General features: G+C 35.2%; 1 protein-coding gene and 1 long non-coding RNA gene across 2 annotated transcripts in view; one reads left to right on the forward strand and one right to left on the reverse strand.

Moving 5' to 3' along the window:
- glg1b (golgi glycoprotein 1b) overlaps positions 1-20,524 on the forward strand; it is a 49,778-nt gene extending 29,254 nt beyond the window's left edge. Inside the window, exons 11-26 of the mRNA XM_079874313.1 lie at positions 354-507; positions 1,447-1,584; positions 1,662-1,748; positions 2,615-2,677; positions 2,758-2,871; positions 5,680-5,768; positions 6,089-6,206; positions 6,379-6,471; positions 9,129-9,266; positions 9,927-10,050; positions 10,601-10,743; positions 11,267-11,368; positions 13,144-13,251; positions 14,242-14,362; positions 16,796-16,902; positions 18,729-20,524. Coding sequence (XP_079730439.1) covers positions 354-507; positions 1,447-1,584; positions 1,662-1,748; positions 2,615-2,677; positions 2,758-2,871; positions 5,680-5,768; positions 6,089-6,206; positions 6,379-6,471; positions 9,129-9,266; positions 9,927-10,050; positions 10,601-10,743; positions 11,267-11,368; positions 13,144-13,251; positions 14,242-14,362; positions 16,796-16,902; positions 18,729-18,896 — 1,867 coding nt within the window. The 3' untranslated portion in view covers positions 18,897-20,524. The remainder of the gene's footprint in view (positions 1-353; positions 508-1,446; positions 1,585-1,661; positions 1,749-2,614; positions 2,678-2,757; positions 2,872-5,679; positions 5,769-6,088; positions 6,207-6,378; positions 6,472-9,128; positions 9,267-9,926; positions 10,051-10,600; positions 10,744-11,266; positions 11,369-13,143; positions 13,252-14,241; positions 14,363-16,795; positions 16,903-18,728) is intronic.
- Positions 1-26,246, reverse strand: part of LOC307159833 — a 272,209-nt gene that overhangs the window by 66,670 nt on the left and 179,293 nt on the right. The window lies entirely within an intron of this gene.

The raw sequence follows: 26,246 nt of genomic DNA on the forward strand, positions 1-26,246 counted from the left end.
TTTATGATTATCAATGTTGAAAACAATTGTACTGAATAATATTTTTGTTGAAACCGTGATACATTGGGAATCTTTTGTCTGCGGAATCTTCTTAACTGCTTTATAGTCGCTTTTTTTCAATTTAATGCATCCTTGCTAAATAAAAATATTAATTTCTTTAAAAAAAAGTCTTACTGACCCAAAACTTTTGAACGGTATTGTACTTTATGCTAAATGTGTACATAGACTTCAATGAAGGATTGATTTCAGGTATATACACAATTGTGCTTTCATTTTGATAGCAGTGGTTGAGGTTAAGGTGACTGTGATTGTGACTGATTTTTGTCTGCTATGTGTTTTTTTTTTTCCACCAGGCTTGATCCAATCTTATACCGTAAATGTCAGAATGACGCTTCCAGACTTTGCTACACACCAGGCTGGAATGAGAGCACTGATCTCATGCCTCCTGGCGCTGTGTTTTCCTGCTTGCACCGACACGCTTACCGGACAGAAGAGCAGGGAAGAAGGGTGAAAAGCACAAATAATGGCCTTTTTTTAATTTGTCAACTCAGTTCTCATTAAAGGGATAGTTTACCCAAAAATGAAAATTCTGTAATTTACTCACCCTTATGCCATTCCAAATCCATTAGTCTTTTGTTTATCTTCGAAACACAGATCGGAGAGATTTCTGACCCTCCATTGACTAGTTTATTCAACCAAAACTCTTGAGACTTCAAAACATTCATAAAGAGATCATAAAATAAATCAATATTCATAGACACAATCGCTTTATATGATTTACAGGTTTATTTTATGTTTTTATTCACATATAAACATTGATCAGTGAACACTGTTTGCATTCAAATTTGCTCATGCATGCTTGCCTGACACTCGAGATCCAATGAAGTTCATTTTCGTGTGCTATCCAGTGCGTTTGAGCTTTCACAAGGACCAATGAGATTTGTTCTTGCGTGTCAAGCAAGTACGGCTGAGCTTCTGTTTATGTTCGTAGTGTCTATATGTGAATAATATATGTGTCTTTATGAATGCTTTGAAGCATCGGAGTTGTGGGTGAAAAGACTTTCAATGGAGGGACAGAAATCTCTCAGATTTCATTAAAAATATCTTAATTTGTGTTCAGAAGATGAACGAAAGTCTTTGGGTTTGGAACGACATGAGGGTGAGTAATTAATGACAGAATTTTAATTTTTGGGTGAACTATCCCTTTAAATCACTGAAGAGACAATTGGAATGAAGTTTGTTCCACTTTCTGGCAAGGAACTACCCACTTTGGGTATTTGACCAACATACAAAAGTCAACTTTATATGAGACAAAAAGCATTTAGAATGGAGAGCATGCAGTTATGGATTCAGCCATTGAATTTGCATGTCAAAACAGATGATTGAACTGGTATTCTGTCATAATATTCAACTGATGTGGAAAAATTCACTGACTCCTGTGTGCAGCTCACCAGGGACTGTAAGGTGGAAGTCCAGAGAATTCTTCACCAGAGAGCTCTGGATGTGAAGTTGGACCCTGAGCTCCAGAAACGTTGCATGACTGACCTGGGCAAATGGTGCAGCGAGAAGACAGACACTGGACAGGTAAAAAATGTGCTGAGATTTGTGATTATGAGATCTGACTTTGTCATTGATTCACTGGTAGTTTTTTTCTGCATCAGGAGCTGGAGTGTCTTCAGGACCATCTAGAGGACCTGGTGTCAAACTGCAGAGAAGTGGTGGGAAACCTGACGGAACTAGAATCTGAGGTATGTTTCATATCTTACTCCACTGCAGGTACACAAACCTCAGAGTGAACAGGTACATAATGCACGTAAACGAAATTGCTTGCGAGGTAGGTACCGTTTTTCAATTCATTCAGCTTCAACTGCTTAACATACAGACGCCATTTGAAGTTTTGTGGATCATTTTAGCATTAAGTGTGCTATGTTTTGTATACATTTTATGCTTAATATTTACATTTTTTTATTTTGCATATTTGCATGAATTGTGATTGGATTTGAACATTCCCATGCAAGCATTCATATTTCAACATCTTGTTGGGTTACTTTTGGGTTAATGGGTTACTTTTATTATTATTTTTTCTAAAATTAATACTTTTAATTGCAAGGGTGCATTAAATTGATCAAAAGTGACAGTAAAGACATTTATAATATAACAAAAGGTTTCTATTTCAAGTGAATGCTGTTTTAACTTTCTATTCCTCAAATAATCCTGAATTTCTATCACATTTTTTATCATGAAATTTATCACAATTTCCACAAAAATATTAAACAGCAAAGACTTTTTTCTATGTGGATAATAATATAAATGTTTCTTGAGTGTCAAATCAGCATTAGAATGATTTCTGAAGGATCATGTGACTGGAGTAGTGATGCTGAAAGTTCAGCTTTGCATTAAAATATATTCAAATAGAAAACAATTATTTTAACAATATTACTGTTCTTACTGTATTTTTGATACATGCAGCCCTGGTGATTGTGACTTCTTTCAAAAACATAAAATTATATTATATATAATATTATATCTTAAAAGATCTATAAATATATACATATAATTGTAGGACTTCTTTTTTTTTATTTTTATATATATGGCCATACTGTTGTGTTAACAGGACATTCAGATTGAAGCCCTGCTGATCCGAGCCTGTGAACAAGTCATCCAGAACCACTGCCACGTTAGTACTCACTGCACACATCTAATTATTCTCTTTATTTATTAAATCTGAATTTCTCATTTCGGTCTCCTTCCTTCCAGGACGTAGCTGATAATCAGATAGACACAGGGAATCTTCTGGAATGCCTGGTGCAGAACAAACATCAGAGGGAAATGAATGATAAATGTGCTGTGGGCGTCACTCATTTCCAGCTGGTAAGGCAGTCACACATCCAATTTAAATGATGACAAGTAAATGTTTTCCTAAATGTCATCCTGTCCCAGCCAAGATCATACTGAATGGTTTTGGGTTGGTTGCATATGTTGACCGACTAATTAATCAGCTGACATTTGACGAGGCATGTAATGGTATAAAATGTTCATGTTGCAATAATTGCTGAAGCTTTTATCACGGTAAATGGTTTTATCACGATAAGTTGCACAAAAAAAAAGTGTTGTCATACTATAACACATGTAATAACTTCTTTCTTATAACAAGAAGAACTGAACATTTAAATACAGTAATACACTGAAACATTTGTTTACTTTAGATATTGTTTTTAACAGATTAAAGTGCAAAAGAATTATAAAGAACAATTAGTAACCCTTTAAAAAAAGATCTCATTAGTTATCGTTAGATAATCCATTAACATTAACAATGAGCTATTATTCTTTGATAACGTTAGCTAAAACATACAACTAATCATTGTTAGTTCATGTTAGCTCAGGTTTGGATTTTAATAATGTATTATTAAATGTTGAAACTACAATCAGAACATTTTCAATCAATATCTAGAGCATGTTGTAGTAGCCTATCAAGTCTTTTTAAGCATTAAGTATTTGGTGCTGTGATGAACACCATGATTTTTCTCCTATTTCTCACCTGACCTAAGTATACCTGGGTCTCGTCTACAATCGACGTCCCCGAACGTCTTCAGTCGACGTTTAGTCTATCTGGGTCTCGTCTACAATCGAAGTCCCCTAACGTCTATAACGTTTAGTATATCTGGGTCTCCTAACTGACATGCTGCGCAGCATAAATGACAGACAAACTTCAGCAAATGTCCTTTAAATGCTTTAATCACGGCCGGGAGAGTTCTCGAGCAATTCTCAGAGAATCTCAGCCACAGAATAATACATCAGGTTTTATAGGATAAAGACATGACACATAAAAACAAAATCATTGTGCCTAACTCATGACTTTAACATGTCACCTTCTATTAATGGCTGCGTTCACACTGCAGGGCTTAATGCTCAATTCCGATTTTTTGAAAAAATTCGATTTTTTTGCAAGGCCGTTCACATTTCCAATTAAATGCGACCTTTTGTGATCTCCTGTGTGAACGTGAAATGACCCAGAAGTGACCCGCATGCGCAGAAGAGTACTCAACGGTCAACGACGTCACTTGTTGTTTGCGGAAGTAGCTAAACATGGATGTCAACAGTGGAGCTCGTTTAGCGATATTAAAGTTATTTTCCCAACGGAGCCAGCACAATTACAATCTTCCGTGTTTATCTTCTCATTCCCGCCTACTTCAACTCAGAATTATGACGTTTGTCGCGTATCAATGACGTGCGGGTCGGAAACATGCGACCTGGCCGTTCAGACTGAAGTCGCATTTCAAAAGATCGGATACGTATCGGATTTGGACCACATACCCAAGTGGCCTGGGTCGCATTTGAAAAGATCGGATCTGTGTCGTTCAGATTGTCATGAAAAGATCAGATACAGGCCGCATAGGGGCAAAAAAATCGGAATTGGGTCGTTTCAGCCTGCAGTGTGAACGTAGCCAATGTGATTGGTTCCATTGGTGAAGCAAACCTCCCCACTTAGTGTTAGTGGCCTAAGTAAAAATATCTCGGAACATAACAAAAACACAAGTAAAGGGTTAAAGGGATGGTTCGGAGTAAAATCAACCTAGGGTCCTTTGCACCATGACCTCGAGCCAAACACCCCCCTAGAAGCCTTTTTTCACTTGGTCGAACATTATTAAAGTTAGAGATTATTTAGAGAAATCAGCCGGATGGCTTAGTGCAGGCGCTAATGGATCCTATGATGTATCTCGTAAATTACCCCCACTAATAATGCCCAGAATGGTACCAAACTTCTACAGTAGTACAAATAGGTTCTGTACTCATAAAACGAGGCATTGGAAAGTTTGTAAGTACATCAGGAGTTTATTTAAATAACACTTGCCTGACGGCTCATGCTACTGCTAACCCGGATGTCGGCGTCACTTCAGTGATTTGGGAAAAGCACGAAAAAGTCCTGGCAGAAAGCGATGCATAAGGATGTAGTGTTTGTCATTTCAGATTGACCACATTTTCTGAGTGAATTGTGAGTTAATAGATTATGAAAAATTAACTACTATCTGAATTTTTGCACATATGCTTTATATCAACATTACACTACTGTTCAAAAGTTTGGTGTCGGTAAGATTCTTTTTTATGTTTTAGAAAGAAGTCACTTATGCTCACCAAGGCTGTATTTATTTGATCAAAAATACAGTTAAAAATAGAATTATTGTGAAATATTATCACAATTTGAAATAACTGTTTTCTATTTTAATATATTTTAAAATGTAATTTAGTCCTGTGATGCAAAGCTGAATTTACAGCATCATTACTCCAGTCTTCAGTGAAGTGATCCTTCAGAAATCATTCTAATATGCTGATTTGATGCGCAAGAAACATTTCTTCTTATTATCAATGTTGAAAACAGTTGTGCTGCTTAATATTTTTTGTGGAAACCGTGATAGATTTTTTCAGGTTCTCTTGATAAATACAAAGTTAACTGAAAGAACAGCATTAATTTAAAATAGAAATATTTGTAACATTATAAATGTCTTTAGAATAGCTTTTTTGATAAATTCCTTGCTGAATAAAAGGTTTTTTTTAAATCATAGCAACCCAGAACTTTTGAACGGTTGTGTATTGCACACTGAAATAAGGTGTATTACCCAACAGTCCTTGTGAGTTATGGGATGTATTTTTATTTCAAGTGTATACTTGTCTACCCTATAGGTTCAGATGAAGGACTTCCGCTTCTCCTACAAGTTCAAAATGGCCTGTAAGGAGGATGTACTCAAACTCTGTCCAAACATTAAGAAGAAGTGAGTTCACAAATCCCAGATCTACTTTGCTGATATGATTCGTGGCTGTTTTGCAGGTTTTGAAACATTCTGCATAAACTTTTTTTTTTTCATTAAATTTTGATGGTGATTTATTTATTATATAACATCTTTCCATAGAGGCTTAAATCATCACAGCCTCACTGTGTGTCTCCTCTTATTTTGGCTCTCTTGCACTTGCTTGCTTTCTCTCTCGCTGACACAAATTTATCCTCTTGAACCAAATACTTTTTTTTATCCTCTGCCCCCCTAATGTCTCTTTCACCCTCTTCATGTGTCATTTCGTGTTTCTTCCACCTCAGGGCGGATGTAGTCATCTGTTTGAGCACCACAGTGAGGAACGACACGCTACAGGATGTGAAAGATCAGCGCGTGTCTCTGAAATGTCGGAAACAGCTGAAGGTGGAAGAGCTGGAGATGGTAAATTCATTTTACCCAAGTTAAATTAGACATTCACCCTAATGTCGTTCAGACCTTCTTTCCTGTACAACAAAAGTGAACTGTGATTTTATACAATCAAGGACCTAAAAGCACCATTAAAAATAAATGACACTGAATTAAATGTCACATTCTCTGTCCTCTTCGTTCACAGTCAGAGGACATTCGACTAGAACCTGAGCTGCATGACGCTTGTAAGAAGGATATCAACAAGCTGTGTTCCTCTGTTGCCTATGGAAATGCTCAGGTAAAGGTTTACTTTGATCTTTTACATTTCTAGATAGCTTTATGCCCCCACCTATGGCTTCTGCATGCAGACACATGATGAAACTTGTCCAGTTAGTGAAAGAAGCTTTATATAACAAGATTCCCACGGTCATGGAAGACCTGGAAATAGAAGATAATTTTAAAATTGAGATTTCCAGATCATGTCTTCAGCAAATAAATTTGCACTTCATTGAACCAAATTTACAGTAGATTCTATATGTACATAAACTAGGATGTGTGTTAAAATAATAAAACGATAAATAAGTAAAACAATTATAAATTATGCAAATAATTACAGAAGTTACATTAAATTAATGTTCTTCAGGTTTTACCGTTTTTATTACCAATAAATTTACATGACTTTTCTAGTCATTTGTAATTACGGGTATTAAAAAATATATATATTTATTTTTTACTCAAAAATATAAATTTGAACCCAATAACATGTCTTAGAAAAAGACAAAACTGCAAAAAAATTAATTATTTTATTAATTTCCGTGACTTTTCCAGGTCTAAAAATCACACTTTTAAAATTCCCTCATATATGCTTGTTTTGCAAGACTGTGCGGACCCTGGTTCTTAAATAAAAATAACAATTGTGGAGGGAACAAATAAAAAATAAAATGTCAGCTTGCATCTTGATTTATTTTTTTAATAATCTGTTTTAGTTTTGTCAATAATTTTAAGCCATCTTGAGTCGCCTCTAAAATGTTGTGGTGGCCCCCTAATTGATAACCACTGATTTAAATCCATTGATTGTAAGTATTGGTATCTAACATACAGTACAAATGGAAATCTGCACCTTCATTTATCTCTATAAAATGATACTTAAACGACTTACTGGGTGATCATGAAAGTCATGAAAATCCACTGGTCAAATGTAGGAACCCTGTGGAAAACCGTACATTACAGCCAGATGGTTTTAAAGGGATAGTTCACCTAAAAACGAAAATTCTGTCATTAATTACTCACCCTGATGTCCTTCCAAACACGTAAAACTTCGTTCATCTTTGGAACATAAATGAAGATCTTTTTGATGAAATCTGAGAGATTTCTGTCCCTCCATTGAAAGCCATGCAACTGAAAATTTGACGCTTCAAAAAGTTCATAGAGAGATTGTAAAACTAATCCAAATGAACTTAATTGAACAGATTGAATTTTGGCTTTTATTTATTTATTTATTTATATATATATATATATATATATATATATATATATATATATATATATATATATATATATATATATATATATATATATATATATATATATATATATATATATATATATATATATACATATACATTGATCAGCAAACATAAACAGAATCTCAACTGAACCTGCTTACGCGTGAGAACCTGCTTCTTATGGAAGCTCAGTCGTGCTGCGTAACACATGAATGTTTTTTTGTGAATAAAAGCCTAAATTTAATCTGTTCATCATATAAAGTGATCGAGTCTGGACTAAACCGCTCAATTCATATGGATTCGTTTTTCGATCTCTTTGTGAACTTTTTGAAACGTCAAAGTAGTTGCTTAGCTGTCAACTGAGGGGCAGAAAGTTCTTAGATTTCATCATTAAGATCTTTATTTGTGTTCCGAAGATGAACGAAAGTCTTACGGGTTTGGAACAACATGAGGGTGAGTAAATGATGACAGAATTTTCAGAATGTTTGGGTGAACTATTCCTTTAAGCACGTACAGCATGTAAACATGCAAAGTACATATTATATGTAATGCTAAATGGGATTTTCCTTGCTCTTTGTAAATGCATTTTCAATTTGCCACACTCTTAACTTTCTTAACTATAAAAATGATTCCACCATAAATCATGTTGACACAACCATGAGCACATTAAAATATGACCACACACATTAACATAATTACACTTATTCAGTAGTCGGCAACCTGGCAGGGTCCCTTGTAGTCATGTAACAGCAATGGCCAGCCAATCATAATGAGTCTTTGTAAAAAATAATAATAATGTGTGGAAATGCATTTAATCATGCCCTCTGACCTTCATGCAAATTTCACAAGAATTGTTCATACCTTTGGCACAATTCCTGCTTTAACTACCACCTAGTGTGATTATTATTTGAAATAGTTAATGCATTTAGTCACGTCCCCGATGACCATAAACAAGAAACCTTGACTAACCTTAAAGGTGCAGTAAGGGATTTCTGAGAAACACTGTTGATATTTGAAGTCAACCCAAACAAACACACTCCTCCCTTCATTTTCATCTTTATCATAGCTCTGCTGAAGCGAAGCAAAATAATGCTTTGTGAAAAATAGAGAAATAGTGAAAAACAGAAATCGCGTACTTGCACCTTTAACTTCACAACATAATTGGAAAAAATAAAATGCTGGAGAAGTGTAGAATTGAGCCCTATTAAAGGGTAACTCTCGCCAAAATGCAACCTAGGGTCTTTTTGTTAATCTACTGTCCAAATACGGTCCAAACTTAAAAGTGGCGTTTCCATTCTAATTATGCTTTTAAACGAAAGTTTGCCTCGGGTAGATTAACAAAAAGAGCTTAGATTGCATTTTGGTGAGAGTTACCCTTTAACAAACTCACTTTGGAGAAGCCCTTCATCATTTGTTCTTTTCTCATTGGTATCTCTCCTTTTCCTCTTAGATCATTGAGTGTCTCAAAGAGAACAAGAAGCAGCTGTCCCAGGTGTGTCATCAGAAGGTCTTTAAGCTTCAGGAAACTGAAATGATGGATCCAGAGCTGGACTATCAGCTCATGAGAGTGTGCAAGCAGATGATCAAGGTGAGGTGTTTTAGCAGGTAACTAACTTAGGGCAAGTTCTGCGGTTCCCTTCAGTCATGTCCTGACACATTATTCATCCTTCATTAAAGCTTTCCTGTCAAACAGAGCGACCTGATGGTTATAAACGTACTCTGTATTGGCAAAGATCAATAGTAGCTTAACCCCCACGTTTTAATTACTTAAGCCAATAATATCATCGTGGGGCGGGAGTGAAGCGGTCGATGGATTGGACCTGATTTGCAAAAGAGTGTTAAACACTCAAAACTCATCACTTTGTCTTTTAGGAAAACAGTATGGAATGAGCAAACACATGACCACAAACTTTTGAAAAGTAGTGTAGTTTAAAAAAGGACTCCTCATTTTTAAATGTATCACTTGTTTTATGCCAAATTACATCACAGAAGAGCAATGGTGTGATGTAGCGGGGCTTATAATCTCAAAATATGAGGGTTTATAATCTTGAAATTTCTGGTTAATTTGCCAAAATGACTGGGCCATTAGCTATCACTATATTCCCCCTGAGTACGGACCTCTGAATCTGCAATGAATCTTTATTATGGTTGTTATATTATTTATTTAGCTTCCATATGTTTCCCATAGATCTGTCCAGTCTGAAGTCTTTCTCTCCTGTCTTTCTCAACCTATTTATCCTTGGTTTAGCGTTTTTGCACAGAGTCGGATGCTAAGAATTTTCTGCAGTGTCTAAAACTGAACAAGAACAGCGAGCAAATGGATCCAAAGTGTAAGCAGATGATCACCAAGAGACAAATCACTCAGAACACAGGTGAAGACCTTACACATCTCCACCAATAGAACCTTTCATTTCCACATATCTAGTTGAGTTGGTTAATTTGAAGCTTTGTCATCTAAAACTCTCTCTGTTTGGCTCTTAATTTTTCTCACAATTGTGAGTTATAAACTCGCAATTCTGACTTTTTCTCCAAATTGCAAGGTTTGATCTCTCAATTCTGACTTCCTTATTCAAAATTGTGAGATATAAACTTGCAAATGCGAGTTAAGTCCAATTCTGAGGAAAAAAATGCTTTTTTTAAGAGAATTGCGAGTTTGTCTCACCGTTATGACTTTATATCTCGCAGTTGCGTGTTATAAAGTCGGAATTGTGAGATATAAACTTATATAAACTTTCTTAAAATTGTGAGTTTATATCACAATTCTGACTTTATAACTTGGAATTGCAAGTTTATATCTTGCAACTTTGATGAAAAAGTTTCCCTTTTTATTTTTTATTCAGTGGCAGAAACAAGCTTCCATAGAATTATTTCAACTTGTGTAATACTAGATTTCTAATTTTGTTGTTGTCTTGATGTATTCAGACTACAGATTGAACCCTGTGTTGAGGAAGGCTTGTAAGGCAGACATTCCCAAGTTCTGTCAGAACATTCTCAACAAAGCCACTGATGCCAACGAACTGGAGGGCCAAGTCATATCCTGCCTCAAACTCAAGTATGCAGACCAGGTATGCGTGTCACTGAAAATTAGCAGCAAATAAATAAGGAATAATGTACTGTACAGTCAGCCTTTTATTATAGCAAAAGTATAGTCTTGTATCATTACTGAAGGATTTATTTTCTGATAATGACCAAATTGACTGTACATTATCCTGCTTATTTAATTCATTATTGTCAATTAAAACTATTAAAAAGTGATTAGTGATTAAAATAAATCTGAAATAAATATAAATATTAGATGAAAAACTTAAACTTAAAAAATGTACAAGTAAATTAATTAAAAAGAAATGCTGCCTAAATCCGCTAAAATTACTCAATCTGGGAAAAAAGTTACAATTATATAGAAATATTTTTTTTTTTAAATAACAATAGTTATAAGGGCAAATGAACAAAAAAAATAATGATGTGCACTCATAAATCATTCATAATAAACACTGCAAAATTCCATAATAAGAATTTCCCATTTTGATTTCATGGTGACTTTAACCATGAAGTTTAAAATTGGTTAATAAATTGACATTTTTTTGTCAGCGGTTGTCTGGAGAGTGTGAGGATCAGATCAGAGTGATTCTTCAGGAGTCAGCGCTCGACTACCGGCTCGATCCTCAGCTCCAGGCTCACTGTAATAATGAGGTGAGTGGAAACATTGGCTCTGCATTTTGGGATTGAATTGTCTGCTAAAGACACATACTATCTGAACTTCGAACTTGAAATTTGGCCAAACTGTGGATATAGATCAGCTTCATTTACTGCCTACTGTTTAAATGATGCATAAAATGCTGTCTTTTGCGAGGATTTTGCTAATGTTAGGAACAAAGCCCATGGCCTTCAACATACAGCATCTTTATGAGATCTAACAGTCTGTTTAAACGTCAGGACACTCATTTTGAGCTATCCAGAGAGAGTGAGTGGGCGTCTGAGAGTTGCTCTAAAAGATCTTCATAGCGATGTTGGAAAGAACCAATAGAAGTGAAGAGAAAACTGCCTCATGAATAACTAATCTACAGTACTATTTCAGTTCTGGTTTTGAGGGAATGGGAGCAATTCATCTGTAATGTCACAGGAAAGGAACTAGATTTCCAACTCAAAATAGTCATATCAACTGTCATATTTAGCACTAACTCTTTTCGTCAATATACACTACCATTCAAAATTTTAGGGTCAGTAAAAATTACAAAAAAAAAAGTCTCATGTTTGCCGAGGCTACATTTATTTGATCAAAAATACAGTAAATGCAGTAATATTGTGAAATGTTATTACCATTTTAAATAACTAAAATATATTTTAAACTGTAATTTATTCCTGTTATGCAAAGCTGAATTTTCAACATCGTTAGTCTTTCTTATTATTATAACAAATGTGCTGTTTAATATTTTTTTGGAAATCATCATACAATATTTTTTCATATGTTACAATGTACTTTACTGTCACTTTTGATCAATTCAATGAAATGTTCTTGCTGAATAAAAACAGTAATTTAAAAAATTTATTTAAAAAAAAACTGACTGTCCCCAAACTTTTTTAAAGGTCAAGGAAATCTATCCCTATTTCCTCCCTCTGTTTTCATGGTCTTACGCAAACTCTAGTATAAATTCAATTATTTACAGGCGATATATGTAATATTGTCATTTTAATTTATTCATCAGTTGCTCATTTAATTTAAATTTCATTTTTATTAAGCTTAAAAGGTTAGTTCACCCAAAAATAAAAAAAAATTATGTCATCATTTACTCACCCTCATGTGAGTAAATTTAATTTGTTTAGCATATACATTTAATCTGTTCATCATATAAAGCAATCAAGTCTGAACCACTCAATTCACATGGATTCGTTTTATGATCTCTTTATGAGCTTAATGTCCTAACTGAACTAAGGCCTAATCCTGGCTTAATCTAAGCCCTGAATATGAAATCAGACCTTTAAGTTTTATTTTAATTCTGTCTGGACAGTGTAGAATGACAGGAACCTATTAGTATTGTATCTGGTAATGACAGTCCGAATCCAAACTGCTGTCCTATGTTATGTCACGAGATTTTGTGCTAACTGCTGCACCAAGGCTTAATTGGTTTTATTAAAGGTAAAACTGTTATTGTATTAGGACTATTTGATCTGCTATGCTGCAGAGTGTGTTTGTAATGCAATGGGACAGGAACACCCTCCTCCTGCAGGCTGGTGTCCATAAGCTATAGGCTCTCATGGAGCAAACAAGCAGAAATGGCTCTCTTGATTAGTCAGTAAAGAAAATGTACTTTGAAAAAATAATGAAATTGAGATTTTATACCTTTAGTCACTTCATAACGTGTGTGTGTGTGTGTGTGTGTGTGTGTGTGTGTGTGTGTGTGTGTGTGTGTGTGTGTGTGTGTGTGTGTGTGTGTGTGTGTGTGTGTGTGTTTGTGTGTGTGTGTAAGATCATGCGGCTGTGTGCAGAGGAAGCTGCCGCGCAGGAACAGACGGGTCAAGTGGAGGAGTGTCTGAAGAACAACCTACTGAAAATTAAACAAGAGGAGTGCAAGGCGGTACAGAACACATCCTCAAACATGCTTCATCTGCTACACACTGGTTTCCTCTGCATCAGTTGCTATGGAAACACCATCAGTGTCTTTAAACCCACATCTGTGGGGTTTATTTATGAGCAGAGATTCCCACACTAGACAAATAGGTGGTTGTTTTATATAGATGTTTAGATTTTTTACTTGCATTGGTCATATTCAATATGCTGAAATATGTATATTCGGTTCAAATATATATACATACAGTATGTATGTATGTATATTTTTAAAGAAATTGATACTTTTATTGAGTAAAGACACAATAAATCAATCAAAAGTGACAGTAAAGACATTTATAATGTTAGAAAAGATTTCTATTTCAAATAATTGCAGTCAATTCACTTTATTAGTCAAAGAATCCCACAAAAATATGAAGCAGCACAACTGTTTTCATTGTTAATAATCATAAATGTTTCTTGAGCAGCAAATCAGCATTTTAGAATGCTTTCTGAAGGATCATGTGACACTGAAGACTGGAGAAATGATGCTGAAAATTCAATATATATATTGAATTATATTTTGTTATATTTTAATATCTATTTAAATACAAAACAGTTCTTTTAAATTGTAATAATGTTCCACAATATTACTGTTTTACTGTATTTTTGATCAAATAAACGCAGCCTTTCAATTTAACATTTAAAGTTTTTACTGACCCCAAACTTTTCTACAGTAGTGTAATCTCCAAACACACACACACACACACACACACACACACACTCACACACTCAGATCTAACTATTATGGTAATTAATAATCATGACTGTTTTGGTGTCCTCTCCAGTTTTTCTCAACCTTTTTTTTCTCCTCTGATGTCTTAGAATGAAGTCTTTTTTTGCTGCTGTTTTGTGCTTCACATGTGAAATGAGCAACAGTCCGCTCACACACAAGCTGTAATAGTTACATACAGGTTTAGTGTCTGCATTTCAGTCATTTCATCCTCTTTTTCATGTGTAGGAGGTGTTGAACATGCTCAAAGAAAGCAAAGCAGACATATTTGTGGATCCTGTCTTGCACACAGCCTGTGCTCTGGATTTGAAACACCACTGTGCAGCCATCAACCCTGGAAGGGGCAGGCGTGAGTATTCACTGTATTGTGTGTGTGTGTGTGTGTGTGTATAAACAATATACACACTATCAGAGCATATGAGCGGAGTGGAGCGGTGAGAATCTCCGCTCATCGCTCACGGAACTGTTCACCCCTCCGCTCCCCCGCTCAAAGCTACATCAGGCCGCTCCGCTCATTTTCGCTCAGCGCTCAAAGCAGTTTGCTTCGCGCTCCACTCAAATCGCCCCCCGCTCGCTCCAAAAAAGGAAAAAAATCTACATGTATATCACTTTTAGCTTAGACCACAGCCTTACCTCCTAAAGAACTAATGAGCAACAACAACATTTTTCAAATAGAAATGTTTTATTTCAAATTACAAATTACAGGCCTATGTAAGAAGGAATATAGCCTACACAAAAAGTCCTGTAAAATTAAACGAATAAATGGGCCTAATAATATAAATAAAAATTATATAAACAAAAAAATACATAAAAGGTTTAAAAGTAAATTAACTATTAGGCCAGAATTTTGATAAGTGAACTTTTGCGCAACGTGCACGATTAAAATTTTAATTGGCTTATATGCATTGTACACACAAACTGCTGTAAAATTAAACAAATGAATGGGCCAAATAATATAAATATTATTACGGACGACACAAATTAAATAAAACAAACCATTAGGCCTACTTGAATGACAAAACGAATTTGTTTGAATATTACGCTATATTTAATTTACACTTTGTTACAAGTTACCGTATTCAATTTGCTAACCTTTTGCTTTCTTCCCAGCGCGTTCACGTATCATGTTTTCGAGAGATGTGTATTTTTAGATTCCAAAATGAATCTTTACTGACATTCTCCACATTCGTTTTCTTGTACCACATTATCATTGTTAGTTCATTTTATATTAATACCTGTATGACTTCTCATTTTCCTTTTTGAAGTACTTTTTGAACTCCATTATTGAGCGAGTTTTGACTGAAAATAGTCTGCTGTTGATGACTGTGCAAGACAGATGGATTCTGGGTCAGGCTTGACTGAGCATGCTTCAGACTCGTGGTGTGAGCGGAGCGAAATTGGAGCGGGAAATAGGGCGACGCTCCGTCCTTTTAAAATTGCCGCTCTGCGCTCTGTCCAAGATCCGCCAGCTCGCGCTCCCCGCTCGCTCCCGCTCCACTCCGCTCACATGCTCTGCACACTATACAGTCATACTTTTAAAGATGCTATGAGACATATTTCTTTCTTATTAAAGGTAGGGTAGGCAATTTGTTTCATAAACACTTTTTGTTATACTGGTTGAAACTCTCTTCTCACCCTGAATAGCAATCAATAATAGAATTGTTCTAAATATCTAAACATGTACATACAGTGCTATGCATAAGTTTAGACACCCATGCTAAAGTTGACTAAAAAGAGGAATAAAAAATCATCTTTTGGAAATTGAACTTAATGCCTTAATTAAAAAAATTAGGAAAAATCCAACCTTTAAGGACACCAATTTTCTTTGTGAATGAATAATGTATCGTAAATAAATAAATGTTCTTCCTTAAAATACAGGGTGCATAAGTTTGGACACCCCTATGTTAAATTCCCATAGAGGCAGGCAGATTTTTATTTTTAAAGGCCAGTTACTTCATGGATCCAGGATACTATGCATCCTGATGAAGTTCCCTTGGCCTTTGGAATTAAAATAGCCCCACATCATCACATAGCCTTCACCATACCTGGCCTTTAAAAATAAAAATCTGCCTGCCTCTATGGGAATTTAACATAGGGGTGTCCAAACTTATGCACCCTGTATTTTAAGGAAGAACATTTATTTATTTACGATATATTATTCATTCACAAAGAAAATTGGTGTCCTTAAAGGTTGGATTTTTCCTAATTTTTTTTAATTAAGGCATTAAGCTCAATTTCCAAAAGATGATTTTTTATTCCTCTTTTTAGTCAACTTTAGCATGGGTGTCTAAACTTATGCATAGCACTGTATATCTTCTGTGGAAGTCACAGGACCAAAAAATGTCTTGTGACGCTTTACAGACGCTGCTTGTGTGAGTTGTGATCATGTGTTTTGAAGGAGGCTCTGAAGGGAGGGTTGGATCTTATGCTTTCAAAGCTAGCTTGCTATTGCTAGCCTGTCCGAAATTGCCTACCCTACCTTTAAATATCTTGCTCCACATAGTTGCATATTAAACCCCAAATACATCATTTAACATTGAATATTCTGTTTCACAGTTGAATGCATTATAAAAACAATTTCATGTTGTTTAATTCATGATGCCTAGTAAGATAACTGTGTCGAGGGTCTATTTTAGAGACCTTATTTCCGTGTTGGTAGATAGAGAGGAAAAAATATATGGAACTTGACAGATGGTGTTATTATGGTGTGTTGTTTTTTCTTCTGCTTCTTAACTCTGCAATTTGGAGCTCCTGACTCACTGTGTTTGTAATCCTTTCCCAGAAATGTCCTGTTTGATGGAAGCTCTGCAGGACAAGCAGGTGCGTCTACAGCCTGAATGCAAGAGAAGATTACAGGACCGCATAGACATGTGGGGCTATGCAGCGAAGGTCAGTACACAAACACATTTAACCCTTTTGCACGCAAGTTTCAAATATTCTGGCTGAGCCCCCAGCGGGAGTTTTTTAAGACGAACATAATTTTAGAATGCGTCAAATATTATTTTTATGCCGACGCGTCATGCTTGTCACGTGACACACCGCAGGGATGTATGACAGATGTATCGCTTTTATTTAATTTTTCCTTTTTTATTAAAAATATTCACAATCTTGTTAACTATATCATGAACTATCTGATATTCCGATTCTCAAATGTGTGTAAGTAAATGTGTTTTGTCTTTTAAAAACCTTGATAATGATCATGTTAGTTGATCTATTATGCACAATAGGGGTTAGGACCCCACACTATTCCATTGGCTCAAAATACTTTTAATAGGCACTCTCTTTAGTGCCTGTTTACAATTCCTACAAAATCATGTTATGAAAAATGCTGTTTGAACTACGTTATAAATGTCTGTATTAGTTAGCTTATATACTAGCATAACATACAGATACACGATTAGCCTGATAGCTTAGTTTATACACGCATTTGCACTTACCCTACATGTATTCACAATCATCTTTAATGTAATTACGTGTTAAATTAATTTTTAAATGTCGAAATATTTTTGTTATAAAAGGAATGTAATGATGATCATTTATTCACTTAATAGGCTATTATTATTTATTAATTAACTAACAGTTTATCAACTGAAAGAAACGTTCACTTTGTTTTATTATGCATTATATAGAAAGCTATACATATTTTAAATGAATATCATTTGTATGTACTTAGTATTAAGTGATAGTTGATGAAGACCCGGTTTCGAGGGCGGACCCGATCTGTCATGACACCGCCATGTTAGTTTGCGCCGCAGTTTTACTTCATGTAAATTCACCCACTTCTCCCGAAATACATGAAAGTAAGTGACAGGTGAAGTGGGAGAAGAAGCTATATAGTTATAGTAAACTATATAGTTACCGATACAATCTGGTATGAATTGAATGAAAATCAGTGTGTATTTAACAAACTTTAAATTTTTATATATTTTTGCTATTACTTATGTGTATTTAAATGTCTGAAACATAGAATAAACATATGCAAAATAAATGGCGTCACACTCCCTACTTCCCCTAAATTGAGTATTTAGAAATAATATTTACACAATATAACTAAAGGCCAAAGTAATTCAAGACAACCTAAGAGTTATAAATCAAATGAACAAAAGCAAGTTTCACAAAAGGCACATAACCACAGAGGAAATAAAGTCAGCGCAAAACAAATGGCATGCATTCGGCCTCCATAGAGTGTTTGGGGCGGTCCTTTTCAATGGAACCAGAATTAGACCAATCAGGATCTCTGCTGGCTTGAGTGCAGGTCACACCTTCTCCTGCAACAGAAACACTTACTTTCTAAAAGACATAAGCTGTAACAGTACGCGTCAAAGGGTTAACTAGCTGTCTAGATAGACAACTAAATATTTTTTTATAAAATATAAAAATTATAAAAATTGTTATAAATTATAAATCTTATAAATAAATCTTATTATTATTATTATTATTATTATCATTAAAAATATATACATTATAATTATTATTAATAATTAATCATTTTAAACCAGTATATTAAGATCAATTATTATTAATTTAATAATTAAAAAATAAATTAATATGGGCATTTATATTATATATCAGCAATATTATTATTATTATTAATGTTTATTTATTAACAACTCTTCACTTTGATAATGTCGCCTAAAGGATGTTATGTCAGGTTTAGCTGAATTCTGGGGACAAAGTCACTTCCTTATTATGAGTTCTAGTTTGTGATTTCCCAGGTGGCACCAGCTGAAGGTTTCTCGGACCTCGCTGTGCAAGTCATGACGTCACCTTCGAAGAACTACATCTTGTTCGTGATTGCACTGGCTGTGTCCATCCTCTTCCTCGTGGGGCTGCTGTGTGGCCGCATCACCAAACGTGTGACCAGAGAGCTGAAAGACAGGTAGAGAGAGGATGCCGCCCATCCGCCCCTTCCTGTTGCACACCTCATTTCCTGCCCTCGCTGTTCTTTGTACTTACACCTGCGAAGACTTTAGGAGCTGTCAGCAGACCTTCTGTGGGCTGGTGTGATGTTAGGAACCCTCTCTAGCCCATGAATCCAAACGATAAACTTTTGAAATGCTTCTCGGACAGGATCAAGATCGTTTTGGGACATTATGCCTTGATTATTTATGGTTTTTGTTTTTGTTTTGAGAGTGGCAGCCTTACTTCTTGACTGTAAAATGTTCATGTGTCAATGCAGTATTTTTGTCGTTGTATCTTTTCCAGTTTTTGAGAATGTGCGGTCACGGATGGGCTTTAATCAGCAGCTTACATTAAGAAGTTCACAAGCCATCTTTATATAGTTTTTTTTTTTTTTTATTCCCTACAGTTTTTTTGTTTGTTTGTTTTTTAATCTTAGTCCACTTGATTTTTGGATGTCTGGGATTGAATTTTGGATGTCTCCTGAATGTTTTGACACTGGGGAGGTACGATGGTTTTTCTAGTCCAATGTGATGAACTTGGTGACATGTGAAACAGTGGTCTTTATCAGGTAAAGACGTTTTATCATACATTAAATATAAACTTGCAAAGATTATGACATTTGAATACACCTAGTAAACACCAGCCCCACCAATTAAAATTTTGTACATCGTGACATTATTTTCTTAACAATTTCACTATTTTGCTCATGTAATGGGTAATGGTGTATTTGCTCGATGTAATGGGAATTTTACTTTTGAGGTTTTGTCATTCTCACTATCCTCAATAGTGTTTCTCATTGCTCATTTTTACCGTTTTATGGTTTAAAAAAAAAAGTCACTAATACAAATTGGTTTATTTCTATATGTAAAGGTAGTACAACAAATACAGCAAAAGAAAAGAGTCACAATGTCATAAAATGTTTAGTTTTCTTTGAACAAAATGTGACAATTTTGTGTTTTTAGTGTCCGTTTTGCGCAATTGCAGACATTAAGTGATAAATATACGAAGAGAATGAAATTGGAGTAGACCTTTAGAGGTGGTTTCATGTTAAAGATCTTTTTATTGTCCAGGGCCAAGTTTCCTTCGGACCAACGTTGTAAGGTTGATCGCGACTAGATACCCTGTTTCAGAGGTACTTTGAATGTTCACAGGACAATTGCACTTTTTTTTATGTTTTGTTCTGTTTGGCTTAAGCCTTATTTATTGTTTACAACAAATGTGCTGATCTTGGTTTCATATATGTGAGTGTGCGTGTGTGTGCATAGAGATAAATATGTTCTAATGTTGCCTTTTCTCTTTCTCTGTCATACCAGTGAAAGGAAACGTCCATTAGTCCCCATCGATGGTGGCTCTGTATTTTTTCAAAGCTGTACCCACAAACATCTCTAGGATGGAAAGGAATTACATACTTGTCTTTGTCTATTTGTTAGTTACTCTGATTATAACTGTGATGATTATATGCATAACATTTGCTGAAGACATAAGGGTTTTCTAAAAGATCCGTGCATGCTTTTCCCCCAGAACTCATTCTGCATCCGCTCACATATGAGCAAAATAGTGCCAGTCAAAAGTTTGGATGTTTTTGAAAGAAGTCTCTTATGCTCATCAAGGCTGCATTTATTTGATCAAAAATACAGGGGAAAAAATAGTAATATTATTACAATTTAAAAAAAAAATGGTATTCTATTTAATATACTTTAAAATATAATTTATTCCTGTGATGTAAAGCTGAATTTTCAGCATCATTACTCCAGTCTTCAGTGTCACATGATCCTTCAGAAATCATTCTTATATGCTGATTTATTATTAATGTTGGAAACAGTTGTGCTGCTTAATATTTTTTTTGGAACCTGTGATACTTTTTTCAGGATTCATTGATGAATGAAAAGTTTAAAAGAACAGCATTTATTCAAAATAAAAATCTTTTCTAACAATATAAATCTTTACTGTCACTTTTTATCAATTTAACACATTCTTGCCTAATAAAAGTATTACAAGTATAAAAAATAAATTACTGACCCCAAAGCTTTTGATGATTTCTTTTTTAAATAAATACTGTTCTCTTTTCTTTTTTTTTCTTTTTTTTAAATTCATCAATGAATCCTGAAAAAAAGTATCACAGGTTATAAAAAAATAGTAAGCAGCACTTCTGTTTCCAACACTTATGGTAAATCAGTATATTAGAATGATTTCTGAAATTTATAATAACTATAATAATTATTTTAAATTGTAATAATATTTCACAATATTACTGTTTTTTTGTTTTGTTTTGTTTTTTCCTGTTTTTTTTTATTAAATAAATGCCGCCTTGATGAGCATAAGAGACTTCTTTCAAAAACATTAAAAATAGTAATGTTTCCAAACTTTTGATCGGTACTGTATAATATATATATATATATATATATATATATATATATATATATATATATATAGGAATTTGTGGTGAAAAGTGACCTAGACAAATCAAAATTTCACCCCAAATTAAAAGATAAAATAAAACAGGAGCTGTACCACCATAGAAAATATAATGTGCATTTGTATATTGTGTCTCTCAAAGAGTGTGCAAAGCTCTATAAAATTAATTTGTCCACTATCCTTGTATTAAAGGGATAGTTCAGCCAAAATTGAAAATGTATCATTTACTCACCCTGATGTGGTTCTAAACCTGTATGTTTTTCTTCTGCAGAACACAAATATATATGTATATATATATTGAAGAATGTTGGTTACTCTACAGTTGTGGTTCCCAATTTGTGATGATGATGACGACAGAATTGAAATGTTTAGGTGGACTAACCCTTTAACAGGTTTAAAAATCCCAGAGTCCAAAATCTGGTAACAGATTTGTACATTTCATTGCTTTTTTCTTTTTTTTTTTTTTTTTTTTTGGAGCTCGGGAGGCCACAGGCGTACTGCTTACCTCTAGCATTGATGATCTCAATGTTCTTCTGTAAATAATAGATCTAATGTGCAAATGACATTGTCTGAGATTTCTGGTGATTGAAATTTGGACTGTAATATTCTACTGATCATATGGTCACATTTGACTATATATTGTAGATAAGAAAATGTTAAAAGTTATGTTATTCCAAATATATTTCTCCTAATTCTTTTTTGGTCTTTTTTTTTTTTTTTTTTTTATTATGATGTGTATTGTTTGGATTTTTTTTTTTGGGGGGGGGGTTATTTTACTATTTTACATATAACTGGATGAGATAACTTAACACATTGGATGTTATTGGAGTGTTAAAAAAAGCCGACTGTGATGGGTCATTAATCGCTCTTTTCTTTTAAAACTCAAAGTGCCCATGTTGTTTTAGATTTGAACTCGGTTCGATTTGTACTAGTTTGGAAATCAAGTGATCCTTAAACGGTTTTGGAGTATGTGCATGGAATATCGAGTCTTTCCAACTATTCCAACTTTTTTGTAGCAACTTTTTTTTTTGCTAGAACTTGTTTTTTTCTTTGTTTGTTTTTTGCATTGTGCTCAAATCACGTTGCCATAGATTGTACATTTTTATGTCAAAATTTAGGAGTCCATATGTTGAAAGACCATTGTTTGGGGGGTTTGGGACTTTTGACGAGTCCCATTTTGAAAGCATCTTTTGAAGCCACAAGCAAGAGCAAAACCTGATTCCATTACTCTGAAAAGTGACATTGCCCGTCATAATTTCCCAAAAGTCATGGTGCAGAGCCAAAGATGATCCTGCTTTGAAATGCTCCTCTGCAAGACTCTAAGTGGCTCCAACATCTGCTGGACGGTAGTTTTTCTTGTTTCATATTAACTGCAAATTGACTAAACATTTTAAAAGGTTATGGCTGTGATAGTTTCTCAGTTTCTTCATCTTGCCTTGTAACATTAATGCAACAAATCATATTTTTTATTGTTGGTTTCCCTAATTCTGTACAGATGATGAATTATCAGTTTAATAAAATGCTGTAGATTTTCTTACCATTCTGTTTTGTCTTCAGTTTTGTTTCATTCAGTATATTGAATATTGATTCAGTTATTCAGCTAAAGTTACACAAATGTCAAAATTATAATCACTTTCTGACTGGCTGTTATTTAGTTTTTTTTGTAAAACTTAACAAAAAGGTCCCAAATACAATTGTTCAGTGTTAGTTCAGGTCCATAAATTATAAGTATTTTGTTAGTTTATGTTAACTAATGTTAAAGTCTTCTAGTCTTCTTGCACTTTATTCTCTTTACCCATCGGTCTCTGGAATTGCCAGTCCGCTGTAAACAAAGCTGATTTCATTACATCTATTTCTAGTCATTCAGGTCTCAGCCTATTGGCCCTGACTGAGACCTGGATCAAACCAGAGGACACTGCCACACCTGCTGCCCTCTCCACTAAATTCACTTTCTCACACACCCCTCGCCTGACCAGAAGGGGTGGAGGTACTGGTCTTCTCATCTCAAACGATTGGAAATGTGATCCTTTACCTCCTCTGTGTGACACAGCTAATTTGAATCACATTCAATTACCATCACTAGGCTATTTAAATCCATTTTGTAGTTGTCTATCGTCCACCAGGTCAACTTGCCAGTTTCTTGGAGGAGCTTGATGTGCTACTCTCATCCTTCCCTGAGGATGGTACTCCTCTCATAGCTCTTGGAGACTTCAACATCCTCCTAGAAAAACCTCAGGCTGCTGATTTCCACACTCTGCTGGCCTCATTCGACCTCAAACGAGTATCTACTGCGGCTACTCACAAATTAGAACAACCTCCTCAACTGAGACTGCCCTGCTCTCTGTAATTGAAGCTCTGAGACTGGCAAGAGCAGCTTCCAAATCCTCAGTTCTCATCCTGCTGGATCTGTCTGCTGCCTCCTGTCAATTTTAAAGACGAAGGGCATCTCGGGAAGCGCAATACAATGGTTCAAGTCTTACCTCTCAGGTAGGTCCTTCAGGGTGTTGTGGAGGGGTGAGGTGTCTAAGACCCAACATCTAGCTACTGGGGTGCCTCAGGGCTCAGTGCTTGGACCACTTCTCTTCTCCATCTACATGACATCACTAGGATCTGTGATTCAGAAACATGGCTTTTCCTATCACTGCTACGCTGATGACACACAACTCTACCTCTCATTCCAGCCTGATGAGCCGACCAACCCAGCGCTACACCACAACTTCTCCATTCAGCTAGGTTCGTCATCCATGACTCCATCAAGGTCGGCCAGGAACCTTGGAGTTGTGATTGATGATCAATTGAACTTTACAGACCACAATGCTAGAACTGCCCGGTCCTGCAGATCTGCCTTATACAACATCAGGAGGATCAGGCCCTTCCTATCCGAGCAGGCCACACAACTCCTTGTCCAAGCATTTGTTCTATCCAGAATGGACTATTGTAATGCTCTCCTAGCAGGTCTTCCAGCTTGCACTGTCAAACCTCTGTAACTGATCCAAAATGCTGCAGCTACGTCACTCCTCTCCTCACAAAATTGCACTGGTTGCTAGTTTCCGCTCGCATCAAATTCAAGTCACTGACACTGAAAGAACAACCACTGGCTCTGCTCCCTCCTACCTAAACTCATTACTTCAGACTTAGGTGCCATCCAGAAACTTGCGCTCTTCAAGTGAATGTCGTCTTGAGGTTCTCTGTCCTTTTTCTGGTCTGTTCTCTGCTGGTGGAATGACCTGCCTAACTCAACCAGAGCTGCTGAGTCCGTGGCCATTTTCAAGAAACGACTGAAGATGCGTCTTTTTCGGCAACACTTGATCCATTAATACTAACACTTTATCTTCTATTATATATCTATTATCTTCATAAAAAAAAAGGACACGTACTGCGTTAGATTAAACTGAGAAGGGTCATAGCACTTGCATATTGTTGTCCTATTGTTAGTTTAACGGCTTCTATTGTTCTCATTTGTTAGTCGCTTTGGATAAAAGCGTCTGCTAAATGAATTTAAATGTAATGTAAATGTAAGTCCCCCTGTGGTGAAAATCCCTTTTCTTTAATGTTGTTTATATGTCTGTGTAGACAAACCATGTGCAAATTCATAAGTCAACACCATTGCTTGAGTATTTTGTCTTTAAAACTGCAGTGATCTAAAGACAGTCTCAAAAATATCTTCTGTCTTCTGGCGTCACGAACTACCTTGTAACCAATCACGTCAATGTTGATTTCAGAGTCCAGGAATGTCCAGAAACATATGATGACAAACTTGTTTTCTAAAGCAAATTAAAACAACGTATTCGTTAGTTACAAGCTCCTATCATGTAAGTTTAAATAAGAAAAACTTTTCTCCTACATCAACATGTCATACATTTTAAATAAGACACTATAAAAGAACATTTGCATTAATGAGTGGTTCGTAAGGGTCTTTGGTCCTGCTAAAAGAGCAAATGAAACAGAGATGAGGAGTTGAGGATGTCTCATTAGAATCAATAGAGAGGAAGACACTGCAGAGATGTTCTAGTTAGTCCTATCAGCAGTCTTAAAAACATAGCCTGCAGAATGCCCAAAAAACATGAGATTTTAGTTCATGGTTAAAGATTTCAAATTCTTATCATTCCTATTGCTAATACAACTGTAGAAGGCCTGAGGATTGCTGTCACTTGGGCTGCTGCCATCAATGATTATGATAATGAAATACTCTATGCATAAAATAATGAGGCACTTGTCTTAGTCAGAGCCAGTCTTCCTCTGCATTAAGAGGCTTATGTAACCCAGGAGGACTTGGATAATGAGAGTCAGTACTCAAAATGGCATAACATGAATACCAGGATGTCTTAGTATGTGGTCTGTCTCCTTTTGCTTTAATGGCAGCAGCACTGGAGCACAAAACCTGATGATCGTGTTTGAAAATGACCCAAAGAGCATCACAAGCTTCAAATGAACATGATTATCTGTACAAAGAGTCACAAGATCAATTCTTATTTGATGGACCCTTTTACATTTCCAGGTTTCTCTGACGCAGAAGTAGGCCTGATCATAGTATATAGCGATGAAGAATGACTATTAAATATATATTTTGTGATCCTTCCCATTTGCTCAAATAGCAAAAGAAAAACTCCACAATGGTGTTTTCACAATTTTATAAAAGTGGTAAAAATAGAGAGATATTGATAACAGCAGTCGTCAATTTGACTGCTACTCACAGCCGCTGTATTAACCTCCCTCACAGCAGCGTTTACTAGTTTCTTGTAATTTGATGCAAATGTAGGCTAATATAATATTAAAGTATAGTGTGAAAAATGTACATATATCTTTTTATTAGCCTACAGTCTGTGAAAAGGGTCCATTAGTGACCTGGGAATAGAATTGCCTAAGTAAATTGCGTCACAGTGTTTTTTTGTTTTAAATGTTTCAGAGGTCTAAAA

The sequence above is a fragment of the Squalius cephalus genome (genome assembly GCF_949319135.1).
Source record: "Squalius cephalus genome assembly, chromosome: 6".
Taxonomy (NCBI): Eukaryota; Metazoa; Chordata; class Actinopteri; order Cypriniformes; family Leuciscidae; genus Squalius; species Squalius cephalus.